The sequence below is a fragment of the Castor canadensis genome, chromosome 8 (genome assembly GCF_047511655.1).
Source record: "Castor canadensis chromosome 8, mCasCan1.hap1v2, whole genome shotgun sequence".
Taxonomy (NCBI): domain Eukaryota; kingdom Metazoa; phylum Chordata; class Mammalia; order Rodentia; family Castoridae; genus Castor; species Castor canadensis.
This window is the reverse complement of record NC_133393.1, coordinates 14,728,970-14,741,471: the sequence shown is the minus strand read 5'-3', so window position 1 is coordinate 14,741,471 and position 12,502 is coordinate 14,728,970. Positions and strand designations below refer to the sequence as shown.

General features: G+C 53.2%; 1 protein-coding gene across 2 annotated transcripts in view; it reads right to left on the bottom strand.

The window, feature by feature from the left end:
- Positions 1–200: 200 nt before the first annotated feature.
- The window catches only part of C8H6orf132 (chromosome 8 C6orf132 homolog), a 30,208-nt gene continuing 17,906 nt past the window's right edge, over positions 201–12,502 (bottom strand). Inside the window, exons 3-6 of one of the 2 annotated variants that reach the window (XM_074082185.1) lie at positions 7,193–7,268; positions 3,939–5,546; positions 2,300–3,908; positions 201–1,820 (exon numbers count right to left, since the gene is read on the bottom strand). In XM_074082185.1, the coding sequence (XP_073938286.1) occupies positions 1,703–1,820; positions 2,300–3,908; positions 3,939–5,546; positions 7,193–7,268 (3,411 nt within the window). In that variant the 3' untranslated portion in view covers positions 201–1,702. Of the gene's footprint in view, positions 1,821–2,299; positions 5,547–7,192; positions 7,269–12,502 lie in introns of both variants that reach the window. The other variant, XM_074082184.1, reaches the window with a different exon arrangement.

Sequence of the window (12,502 nt, the reverse complement as noted above, 5' to 3'; positions counted from 1 at the left end):
TTAAGACACAGTTTGTTATCACCAGACTTCAACCCCACTCTTTCCCCTTGGGGAATTCGGAGAACAAGAACACTGAGGGTTAGAACTGGGCCTGACAGCATGGTGCAGCATATCCCATGGCAGCCTGTGCTTGGCTTCCCAGCTGAGCTCTCCCTGTATCACACCACAGTAGCTCCGAGTCATCAATCCACAGCCACAGAGCTGGGGGCCAGTCCAAACTGGCCTGTTTATTTCCCAAGCCAAGTGAGACCATGCCCTTCTCCACCCACCCCAGAGAACTCTCCAGCTGGGAGTCCACACCCCACACCTCAAGCTTTAACACAGCAGATAAATTAGTGAACAGTTTTATAAAACAGTGCACAGGGAAAATACATATTTATAGTTCTGGTGCGGCTGGCATGGGCTTGCTTCCTAAACAGATAACCAGACTCTGCCCCATCAGGGTGCCCACCTGCTGCTGTGTTTCTTTCCCTGAGTGGCTCACCTGCTGTCCTGATAACCCAGTACCTTGGCTGGTTACAACAAATCATAAAAGTCCAACATCTTGTTCCCAAAGGGACAGCTGGACCGCTCTCCCACCCTTTTAACCCAGACAGCTTGCCTGGACCTGGTCCCAGAAACTTGACCAACACTGACTGTAGTCAGGGAAGTGAGACCAAGGACTATTGTTCCTGATATGTTTAGCATCATATATCATGCAAAGCAGGACTTAACCTGGACTGGCCAGTCAAAAACAAATGGTCATCTGATGGGTCTCCTCTACTCTCAACCTGCCCAGGTCTGCCACTCTTGACTTTCCAAAACACATTTCCCCAGAAAACTTCTCCCAGCCCTCTATTCTTACCTTCTCTCCTTCTGCTCTGCAAGATCGTCCAGCGTCCTGGCCTCAGTGACAGTGACTTATAGTACTGGAGTTAGGAATAATGGCCCTCCAGAACCTCCATAAGACCTAGTCTCTGGTGTCAAGCCCCAGATCTCATGGCTTCTTGGGCCCAATCCCCAAAATCAGGGCTACATAGTTCTCATTAGAAAAGCAAGCTTTAATCCTGCCCCCCCCCACCCCAAACTCACTCTAGGTTTCCCTGTGGCTGGGGGCCAGGACCATCAAGAAATGAACCCATCCCTGGCCTTGGTCAGCACATAGGGCTGGCCAGCTCCAGCACCTTCTCCAGATGCATGTGTAGTGCTGGTCTGACCTCAGTGTGGCTAGGAAGTCCAGGTGTCACCTTTTGGTGGCAGCAGATGAAGGCCCTGCACCCACAGGGCAGGAATGGGCCTCAGCCCTTTGTGAAGCCTGTCAGGCACACAGTTATTTGCATGGATTTCAACTCAGTGCCCATCCCTTGCTTTTAGAACCTGCTCAGTAGGCTGTGCTTGTAAAACTGCTTTAAATAAGTCTTGCCAAAGCAGCCAGTACTGGAGAGTGGAGAGTCAGGGCCCAGGCCACTGGAAGGTTCCTCCTTTCCCATTCCTTGCCCCTCCCACCCCCCATTTGCCAACAGTCCATAGCAGCGCTGGTGTTGCTTTGGAAAACAGAAGCCCACTCCATCTTCCCCAGGCCAGTACTGCAGCTCACTCATCCCTCTGGCTGGGGGAACACTGACTTCTCCATGTTGTCTAACACCTGCTGTGACCCTCCCACCCCCACAAAACAAGTGCCCAGGTCCAACCCCACTGGAGTAGAGCTGAGAGAACCCCGGGCTCAGGATGTAGCTTTCCGATGAGTTCCAGAGTAGGCATAAGAGATGGGATGGCGAGTCCCAGGCCTCACAGTGAACGTGTTGATGGGATTTCCGTAGTGGGCAGAGCCATGCGGAGACCTGGGAAGAGCAAGAGAGCAGTGTGGTTCATGGACGGCTGGTGGCTGCTTGGCCGACACTCTACCGTCTCCCCCAAGGCACAAACCCGAGGGCAGGATGGGACCCAGTCCACCAGACACAGCTCCCCTTGCCCTCTTAGGCCCTGCTGGCCACAGAGAACATGCCTAAATATCCTACTCTGACCTCTTCACTCCCAGCCTCGGTCTGGCCCCATCTCTTCTCCTCCCCCCCCCCCAAAAAGACCCCTAGGGTCTCCCCTATCCCATACTTGACCTGCAGCCCTGGAACTGCACAGGATGAGAAAAAAGGGGGGCGAACAATAGCGCCCTCTCCAGGTAACGTGGGCTCCGCTGTCCTTTCTCTTAGCAAACCACAGGCGCGTGGCCGTGGCCGTGTCAGCAACCCTGTGGTCCCGGGCGACGCGTCCATAAACTGGCTTCCCATCCGGGGTTCCCTCCTTCAGCCGGGGCCCAGCTCACCTGGCGGCGGGAGCGGCGGGCACCTTGTACTTGGCCTCTGCCGCGCCCCGGGCGCCGCCCTCCAGGGACGTCCTCCGCGCGCTCAGGCCACCGGGGGGCGCGCGGCCCGCCGGGTTGACGCGTCGCATCTCGGGGCCTCCGGGCTGCGACCCGAAGCAGTTGGGGGAACTGAGGCTGCGGCCCGTGGCGCCCCGGGACATGGCGGGGTTGCGGTGGGGCTCCCCGACGTACAGCCGCTTCTTGATGAGCGAACGACCCCCGCCCGAGAAGCGCTCCAGGACTCCAGCCCCGGAGTAGTGCGCGCCGGGAAAGCGCGGGAACGGGGCCGCGGAGCCCACGTTCAGGGGCTGCCCCAAGTCCGAGAAGTTGTTCCTGGGAGGGGACCCCCGGCGACCCAGATACTGGAGCTCAGGGGCGGGGGGCTCAGGGTCATTGCTGAACTCTGGTGGTGGCGGGATGACCTCAAAGCTGAACTCCTCCTCCTCCTCCTCCCTCTTGTAGGAAGGAGAAGGTGGAGATGAGAAGGACTTGGGGAGCTGATGGCCCTGGGGGAAGTTGAAGGGAGTTTGTTTTTCCCAGGCCCCAGGGGCGGGGGGCTCTGCCTTTGTCCACTTGTGCCGGTGGATCGGCTCGGTGCCCTCTGGGTCTCTTCCCGTCCGGGGCTTCCACTGAGTGGGTACCGTGGTCTGCGCAGATGAGGTTGGCTGCAAGTCCTTCTCTGCCTCATTGGGTGACCTGGGGACCACCATAAACGAGTTGGGCCGGGCAGCGTTGTAAAAGATGCTGTCAGAGTTGGTCTCCGGCTGGCTGTTGTGACCCCGGAGACTACCGGGCAGGGAGGACCGCCCCAGCACAGTCCCTCCAGGCCTGCCTTTCTGTGCCCTCTGTTTGGCTGCCAAGAGCAGGGCCATCGGGGAGCCCCGCTCCACCACCTCCCCAGTCACAGGGTGTCTGAGGGGTTGGTTAGCAGGCTGTGCTGGGGCAGGGAGTTTGGCTGGCAGACCCTGGGGCTCTTTCCCCTCCATGTAGGGCCCCCGTGACCCTACAGCCTCTCCTCTGGCTAGGGTAGGCATCACCAGAGCAACTTCTCGGCTGGGGCTGTTCTGGCTTCTATGGGGCTTGTAGACAAAAGGCACCTCTTCTCGGCCAGGGCACTCCTTTGGTGGGAGGGCAGGAGAGGAGACAGCTCCCCGTGCAGGCAGCCTTGTGACCACTGATGGGGACTCTTCCACTGTTCCTGGCTGGGAAGGCACTGCACTTTGAGATTCTGGCTTCTTCCTCTGCTCACCTGGGACGAGGTCCTTCTCTGCCACCTGTTGGGATGATGTGGTGGGCAGAGTTGTAGCTGTGGACGATATGGCTGGCCCAGGTGTGGCCTTGGGTGGTGTGGTTGAACCAGATGTGGCCTTGGATGGTATGGCTGAACCAAATGTGACCTTGGGTGGTATAGCTGGCCCAGGTGTGGCCTTGGGTGGTGTGGTTGAACCAGATGTGGCCTTGGATGGTGTGGTTGAACCAGATGTGACCTTGGGTGGTATGGTTGGTCCAGGTGTGGCCTTGGGTGGTGTGGTTGAACCAAATGTGACCTTGGGTGGTATGGTTGGTCCAGGTGTGGCCTTGGGTGGTGTGGCCAGCCCAGGTGTGGCCTTGGGTGGTGTGTTCAGCCCAAGCGCAGCCTTGGACTGGAGTGGTGTGGCTGGCAGGGGGGTGGTGGATAGAGATGGTGGATTCTTGGCTACAGGCTTGGAGAATTTGCCATTATCAGTCCCATTTTCAAAGACTCTTCCACCTTCTGTCCGAGGTTTAGGAGGCAGAGACCCTGCACTGGGCTTGGCTTCCTTGTCTGCCAATGAGAGCCGGGCCTCCAGCTCATTGCGGATCTGCCTGACGCTGGGGGCTAGAGTGTCCTGAGGCATGTAGTCCACAGGTGGGAGGGTCAGGCTGCGGGTGGCCTCCCTCTCTGACTGCCTGGGGCTGCGGGGACTCTTCTCGGGAGCACTTGGGGGGATCTTCTCTGGCAGGCTTGGGGGAGCTGCTTCCTCTGGTGAACTGGGGCTCTTCCTGCCCTCCTTGACCTGAGAGGCCACTGTGGGGCCTGGCCTATGACTGAGGGATCGGTCCTCTCTCCTGGAGCCACAGAGATAGGCTGCTAGCTCGCTCCGCAGCTTTTCCATCTGGTTGGGATCCCGCCAGTCCACAGGCTCTGATGCGCCCTCTACACTGGGGGGCTTGGGCTTGGGTTTGGGTTTGAGAGCAGGTGAAATAGACTTGGAGCTTTTTGCAAACCCAGAAGATGGAGGAGCCACCTGCTCAGCAGAAGGCAATGGAGGAGCAGCAGGGGGAAGGGGGGGTGCTGGGGGAGTAAGTGGGGGTGCAGGAGGGGGCAGGGGAGGGGCTGGGGGTGGAGTCCCAGCTTGTTCATTTGTCAGGGACTCAGACTGCCTGGGCCTTGGGCTGTCTGGTGCCTTCGCCCTGAGCAATCTGGGGCAGTCTGGCTCGGGGGCCCTGTCTGGGTAGATCTGGGATGCGGGGCGGATGTGGAAGCTGGGAGGCAGGGAGAGGTGGCTAGGGGCCTTCCTGTCGGCCTCCTGTTTCTCTGGGGGGTCTCCTTGTGCTTCTTGAACAGGGATAGATGAAGTCCTGACAGGTGTTGGGGGAGGCACCTTGAATGAACGGGGGAAGGTGAGGTGAGGCTCTGGGTTAGGTCCCAGGGGGCTCCCCTTTAGCTCAGCAGGACTCCTGGGGGGGCTGGTTCTGGGGGTTTCTGGCTGCCTTCCATTCAGTGCTACTTCTGATTTCCATTTGGTGACACCCCCAGGGGGAAAGAGACGAATCCCCGTTGTGTGAGGAGACACTGGAGCTGGGGGTGCTGGGGTGGGCAAAGAGGGTGGTGAGGGATCTAGAAAAGCCAATGGTGGGGCGGGAGGAATGAAGTCAGGAGGGGTTGGTGTAGATGGTGGGGAGAGGTTGGGTGAGGGAGATAAGGTGTCCAATATTGGGGGTGGAGGTGGGACCATGCTGGGTGGGGGTGGGGGTGGAGGTTCCAATAGCAGAGGAGGTGGTGGGGGAGCTGTGGAAGGTGGAGGTGGTGGGGGTGATTCCTCTGGAGGTAAAATGTCCTGGGGTGGCCCTGGGGCTGGGCCTGGGGGAGGTGGGGGGATGGGTAGATCTGAGCCATAGTGCCCAGGCCTCAGGTCACCCACAGAGCTGTACAGCCGGAGGTTGCCATTGACTAGCGAGCCGGTACCTAAAAGAAGGGAGAGGCAGAGATGAGGGGATGGGAACCATCCTTGCCAGACTCTGTTTATCCAGCACAAGGACGTGGGTCACCCAGAAGAAACACTGGCCCATTTGGGCCTTTCCTCCCGAGCACCAAGTGAGAGAGCAGCAATGTCGCACACATTCTGAGCTGTCCTAGGAGTGCCCCTTCTTCCTGGGCAGGGCCTGTCTCCTCTATCCACTCTTCTCCCACTCCATCCATGCCTCTTCACCAGCCCCAGCACCCCCAAGTCTAGTACAAGCCTTTGGTACTTGTACTAAATAAACTCAACTAAGTCTACATAGGGGGCTTATCCTAGTGCCGGGCCCACAGGGAGTGGGAGGTGGGCTTCCTAAATGGTAACCACCTTGACTACTGCCCCCTGTAACTAACTTCTCATCTGGGTAGGCCAGCCAGGGAATGGCAAAGAGATAGGAAGTCATGGGGCAGGGCAGGTAAGGTAAAAGACCCATAGGAGGGAGCAGTGTGCACAAGCCACTAACTCCTGCTATCTAAAGACCCCGAGTCAGCTGGGCTTTGGTTGCTCACATCTGTAATCCTAGCTACTCAGGAGGCAGAGATCAGAAGAATCATGGTTTGAAGCCAGCCCAAGCAACTAGTTTGAAAAAACTATCTTGAAAAAAAACCATCACAAAAAAAGGACTGGTGGACTGGCTCAAGGTGTAGGCCCTGAGTTCAAGCCCCAGTACTGCAAAAAAAAAAAAGAGTGGGAAGGGAAAAACTAACACTAAGCAAGCACTCAGGTGTCAGGCCCAGAGTTGGGAGCTGGGGTACAGCAGTAAATAGCAGTAAACAAAACAGACAAAATCCTGGTTGCCCCCCTGAAGCTTATGACTTAAGAGCACAATGAGACACACAACAAACAAATACATTAGAAAATTATTGCTCTGATAGAGATAATAAAAGCAACAGGGGAGGGGAGCCAAGGGCACAATTTACATAGGAAGGCCTCCCTGAGAAGGTGACCTTGAGCAGAGGGCAGGCAGGAGGGAGCCATTCAGGTGACCAAGAGAGCGGTCTGGCCAGAGTAAAAAGACCTTAGAGCAAAGTGCCTGGGAGATTTAACGAGCTATAAGGTGGGGGGGGGGGGGGGAAGAGGTCAAATCCTGTCAGGCCTTACAAGACCTTTCCTTTGAGTGACATGAGGTATCATGGACCAACTTCGAACAGAAGTGTGACATGAAGTCACTTACATTCCATCCAGTACTTCCTTTACTGCTTCAGAACCAGAACTGCTGTTCCTATCATTCACTGAAAGGTGTAGAGGTATGTGTGTGTGGCAGGTGGGGGGGGGATGTCTTGCCCAAGGGACAAAGCTAATATGGGGGAGCTGGATTTGAAGCCAGACTTGTCTGATTCCAGAGTTCTACCACTTCACCCTGCCTTCCATCCTGCTTTGGCCCAGTCCTTTCTTCCTCTCCCATTCTGTCCTCCAGTGGGCTTGGCCAGCCCTGGCTCTCCCCAGCTCCCAGCCCCACTGCTTCCTCCCACCACAACCAGTGGTCTCTGGCTTTGTCACCAGCTGGGGAGATGGAACAGACATTTGGTTTTGAATTCAGGGCCCAAAGAGGAAAGAAAGAAAGAGATAAACCCCAAGTTCAGGGTCCTTTTACCTGTCACTTCTTTGTCTGCAAAGTCTTCTGGGACAGAGGGGGTGGGCACAGCCAGCCCATGGTTCTCCTGGGCATTCTGAAAGGGACCAGAGAGAGATCAGGGGACAGAGAAAAATGGACAGGTAATTCTCAGATCCATGCTCTGTGAGGTCACTGTACTGCTATCAAGTCTGCAGTGATGGTGGTGGTTGTACAACCTTTTACCAAAATATGCAAGGGCAGTTCTTGTTACCAAGGATAGTTATGTCTATGAAGTTGCAGGCTACACCGAATCAGCAAACACAGAATCACTGCTCCGAAGGGGAATGCTGGATGAGCTTCCTGTAAATGTCTAGCTACAACATTTTTGCCAACTAGTCAACACATAATCTTGTTTTGTGTGTTCCATTTAAAGACAAATATGAAACTATGGTACTAAGTACAAAAAGGATATTAGTTTACATAATGACAGCTAAAACAGGAAGGCAAAGTGGGCCGTGTGTGGTGGTGTATGTCTGTAATCCCAGCACTTGGGAAGCTGAGGCAGGAGGATCAATAATTTGAGGTCAGCCTGGGCTACATAGTAAGACCCTGTCAAAAGAAGAAAAAAAGGGGGCTGGTGGAATGGCTTAAGTGATAGAGCACCTGCCTAGCAAGCGTGAGGCTCTGAGTTCAAACCCCAGTGCCACAAAAAGGAAAAAAAGGCTGGGTGTGGTGGAACATGCTTTTAACTCCACCTATTCAGGAGGCAGAGATCGGGAGGATTTCAGCCAGGCAAAAGGTCAGTAAGACCCTATGTCAACCAACAGCTGGGCATGGCGGCATGCCTGTTATTCTTGTTATGCAGGATGCATAAATAGGAGGATCACAGTCCAGGCCCGTCCAGGCAAAAACTCAAGACCCTATCCCAAAAATAACTGAAGCAGAAAGGGCTGGGGTTGTGGCTCAAGTGGTAAAGGCACCTGCCAAACAAATGTGAGGCCCTGAGTTCAAACCCCTATACTACCACCAAAAAAAAAAAAAAAAAAGAAAGAAAAAAGAAAAAAAGCAGTGCCTTCTTGTTTAACCTCACCGGAAAGGAACTGTGTGCGTTGGGCCACTGAAAATGTTCGCTACTCTGTGCATGTCTGAGTGACCACAAGCAATGTGAGTGTTGATACTGGGTTCCAAACGAACTTTAGCCACTAAGCATATTTGCAAATGTAGACTCTGCAGAGAGTATCAATTCTATATGAATTGTATATCTTGGTTAAAAATAAACAAAACAAATAAACAAAAGAATCTTCAGTGACTCCCTATGGCTCTCCAGAGGTTAAAAGCTAACCCCCGCCCCATCTTCTGTTGACTCTTGGTTTTCATTAGGAATTTACAGGAAAATAAATAAGAATGGTGAATGGGGACATTTGTGGCACTGCGATGCCCTTCTGATCTCTAAACTTAACAGACCAGAACGTGTTTACACAGCTGTAGATTTGTACATACTATTTTGCATTCTAGTTTTTCCCCAAACACACATTTCCATATGTCAACAAAGCGCACACCTGTCGTTTTGAAGAGTGGTAGAGCATTTTATGGTGGCTTTTCCAGTTCTCAATGGCCCGGCCTCCTGCTGCCCAGCCCAGTTTTCTTTCCCACTAACCCATTACTACCATGTCACATTCCAGCATAACCAGCTTCCTCTCTGCTACCTTCCCAAGCCATCCCTACAGTCAGTGTTCATCCCAGATGCTGGGGTTGGTCAGGTGGCGTCCCCACCTCCGTCCATTTCCAGTAATAATGCTTCTTGCTCCATCCTTTAAACACGTTGTTCCAGTCACCACTCCGTGAAAAAGGTGCTGCCTTCATTTACCAGATGGGCAGACAGAGGCTCATTCAACAACATATCTAAGAATCACGCAGCCAGGCCTGACCTGAGTTCCCACTCCTTAGTATTTTGCCTCTCTGAAGTCTCCCACCCTTCAGGGGCTAGCTGAGCCCCTCCTGGTGGCGGAACACAGGTAAGGGTTAAGGGCATTAGCTCTGGAGCCAGCCAGCCTGGATGTGCTTCTCAGCTCTGCTACCCACTGACTGTTGGACTGCACAAGTTACTTAAGCTCCTCGTCTCAGTTTCCCCATCTGTGAAATGGTTATAAAAATAGAATCCACCTATTCTAGGGAAGTTGTGAGGACTCAATGTGCACCACACAGAAAGTATCCCACTCCTGGCATGTAGCAAAACATTAGCTGCTGTTGTGATTGGAGTGGGGGGAGCCGTCTACTGTCCGCACCGGCCCACACTGATCTGCCACTGTCCCGAGCCACCCCCCATAGCCAAGCCCTAGAGCGGTCTCAGGTTTATGCCCTAGAAGCAAATGCACTATCCACTGCACAATGGAGCCACCTCTTACTTGCTTTCTGGATGGTCCTCCAGTTCCTCCAGTGAGACCCGGGAATCTGTTGGAGCCCAGGAACCTACCAGGTCTATGGCGTCCCCCAAAGGTGGACACACAGGAAGCCCAGCTGTTACTGAAGAGATGAAGGCCAGGACTTCGAAGGCAGGGGTTGAGAGCTCTGATTACTTTTGGAAAATAATCAGAAAGTAGACAGACTTGAGGACGTCACATCAAAAGGCTTGGGCTCCATCCATGCGCACTTCTGCAGGTGCTGATGGGGACAGTGATGTTAAGCCATCACTTACACTCCTACTGTGTGCTGGCACTATACCAAAGCATTACCTATGACATCCCAAATCCCTTAACAGGGTTAGGGTGTCCCCTTACCCTTTCTGCATATTGCTGAGACTCATTTTCTTCACTTAGAAAATGGAGACACCATTTCCTACTTTGCAGGGCTATTATGAGGATCGAATAAGATGATATCCCAGGGAGTAGTGCTAATTGAAGGATTTTATCTTCCAATCCTCTCCCCTCAAGCGTGAAAAAATTGTGAACAATCAAAGCTAAGCTTGGTAGCTGGGTGCCAATGGCTCATGGTTGTAATCCCAGCTACTTGGGAGGCTCAGATTGGGAGGATTGTGGTTAAAGTCCAGGCCAGAACAGGCAAACAGTTGAGAGACTCCATCTCCAAAAATAACCAAAGCAAAATGGACTGGAGGTGTGGCTCAAGTGGTAGAGCACCTGCTTTGCAAGTGCAAAGCCCTGAGTTCAAATTCACACACACACACACACACACACACACACACACACACACAAAGCCAAGCTTTCTGGAACATTTTAAGGTCCTTCCAGGACCACCCCTTTAGACCTTTTCATTTGTTTTGAGGTACTATACCCCAGGGCTACACTCCCAGCCTTACCTTTCAATTTTTTTTTATTTTTATTTACTTTTTTTTTTTTGACACAAGGCCTCTCTATGTAGCCCAGGCTGGCCTCAAACTCAAGATCTCCTCTGCTTCCTGAGTGTGCTGGGATTACAGGTGTGCCCTACCACACTCAGCCCATTTGATCCTAAAGTACCCTGAAAAAGCATTGGACTCCCAAGACCACAGCATGAAAGTCTACTTTTTTTTTGTCCCTTTCCCCACAAGGGGGTTCCAGGATCCACCCACCGCCCCACAAAGGGGCTGTTATCTGATTCTTGGGGGAAGCCCCAAAGTCCAGCCTCATTCCTTGGGGAGTTCCCAGGGTGGAAATGACCGATCTCAGCACCCCCAAGCTCTGCCCTTCCCAGACCCATTCTTCCCCTCACGCCTGTGGGCTGTGGCACACTTCAGCAGCTGCTTCCACCTTGCATGCGGAGGCAAATGCAAACGCTTTTGAATCTCGGTCCCAGAGAAACATGTGACAAGGGTAAGTCCCCTCCCCCCACACTTATCCCAGGAACCCAAGCAGCTGGCACCGAGCACGCTGGCCTTGATGGCGACATAGTTCACCGTGGAACATGCGGGTGTGGACAGCGTCCATCTCCATGGCACTGAATTCCCTACCTCTCTCCTTTAGCTCTGAGAACGGAGGCAAAGCCTCAGGAGGAAGAGGGCTTGGAGGTGACATCTGTGACATCCTGCAACGGGGGTAGGCTGTGCCATGCAGGCCATCAATGGGGCAGGTGGCAACAACTGAATCTGAATAGGGTGTCAGACACCAAACTTGTATCAAAAACTTAGTGTTGCAGAGGTGTGCCGGTTCCCACGGAAGGCACACTCCAGTACTCAGGAGAAATGGACACACCACCTCAACAAGCTGTCCACGACCAGAAAGAGACAAATATATCCAGGGAAGGAGGGGCAAAAAACAAATGTGGGGAAATGAGGTGAATCTGGAAGGTTCCAGGAGCGCTTTGTACCATCCCAGCAGCTTTTCTGTGCATTATGGTGAATTAGAAAGAAAAAGTTACAGCAGGTTTGGTGGCTCATGCCTGTAATCCTAGCTACTCAGGAGGTCAGGAGGGTCGTGGTTTGAAGCCAGCCAGGACAAGTTGTGTGCGAGACCCTATCTCGAAAAAACCCCACCGCAAAAAAGGCTAGTAGAGCCCTCGAGTAGGGTTCAAGGTGTAGGCCCTGAGTTCAAACCCTAGTACTGCAAAAAAAAAAAAAAAAAGAAACAAAGAAAAAGTTATGTGCTTAATGCTACTGAGTTGTACACCTTAAAGGGTGGATTTTACAATCTGGGGAGTGGCTCAAGTAGTACAGCATTAGCCTGGATTCAATCCCAAAAGAAAAGTTAAGCGAAACAAAACAAGACAAGAACAGTGAAAGAAAAAGTGTAGCTGGGCAATTCCAACCACTTGGGAGGCTGAGATCTGGAGGATCTTGATTCTAGGCCAGCCTGGGGAAATAGTTCCTGAGACGCCCATCTCCAAAATAACCAGGGCAAAATGGGCTGCAGTTGTGGCTCAAGCAGTAGAATGCCTGCTTTGCAAGTGTGAAGCCCTGAGTTCAAACCCCAGTACCACAAAAAAAAAGTGTAGCTGCGTATGGTGCTTCACACCTGTAATTCCAGCCCTTGGAAGGCTGAGGCAGGAGGATCAAGCACTGGGGAGGCTTTATCGGCACCTTGCCCTTCCCCCACTCTCAGTCCCTTAATCTTAACAGTAACAGCTGCTACTTCTATGTTACCTACTCAGTCCCAGGTACTCTCCCAGCCTCCCAGCAATTCTCCCTCTCTCTCATTCTCTCTCTGGCGGTACTGGAATTAATCCCAGGGGCTCGAGCTTGCTCAGGGTTGTCTCAAACTGCAGTCCTCCTGCCTCTGCTTCCTGAGTATCTGGGACCAGAGGCCTGTGCCACCACACTCAGCTTCCATCTCTTAATCATATCCTTTTCACAACCCAACGAGACAGTGCTTTCATTTTGCTATTTCCATTTTACAGACAAGGAAACTGAGGCACAGAGAA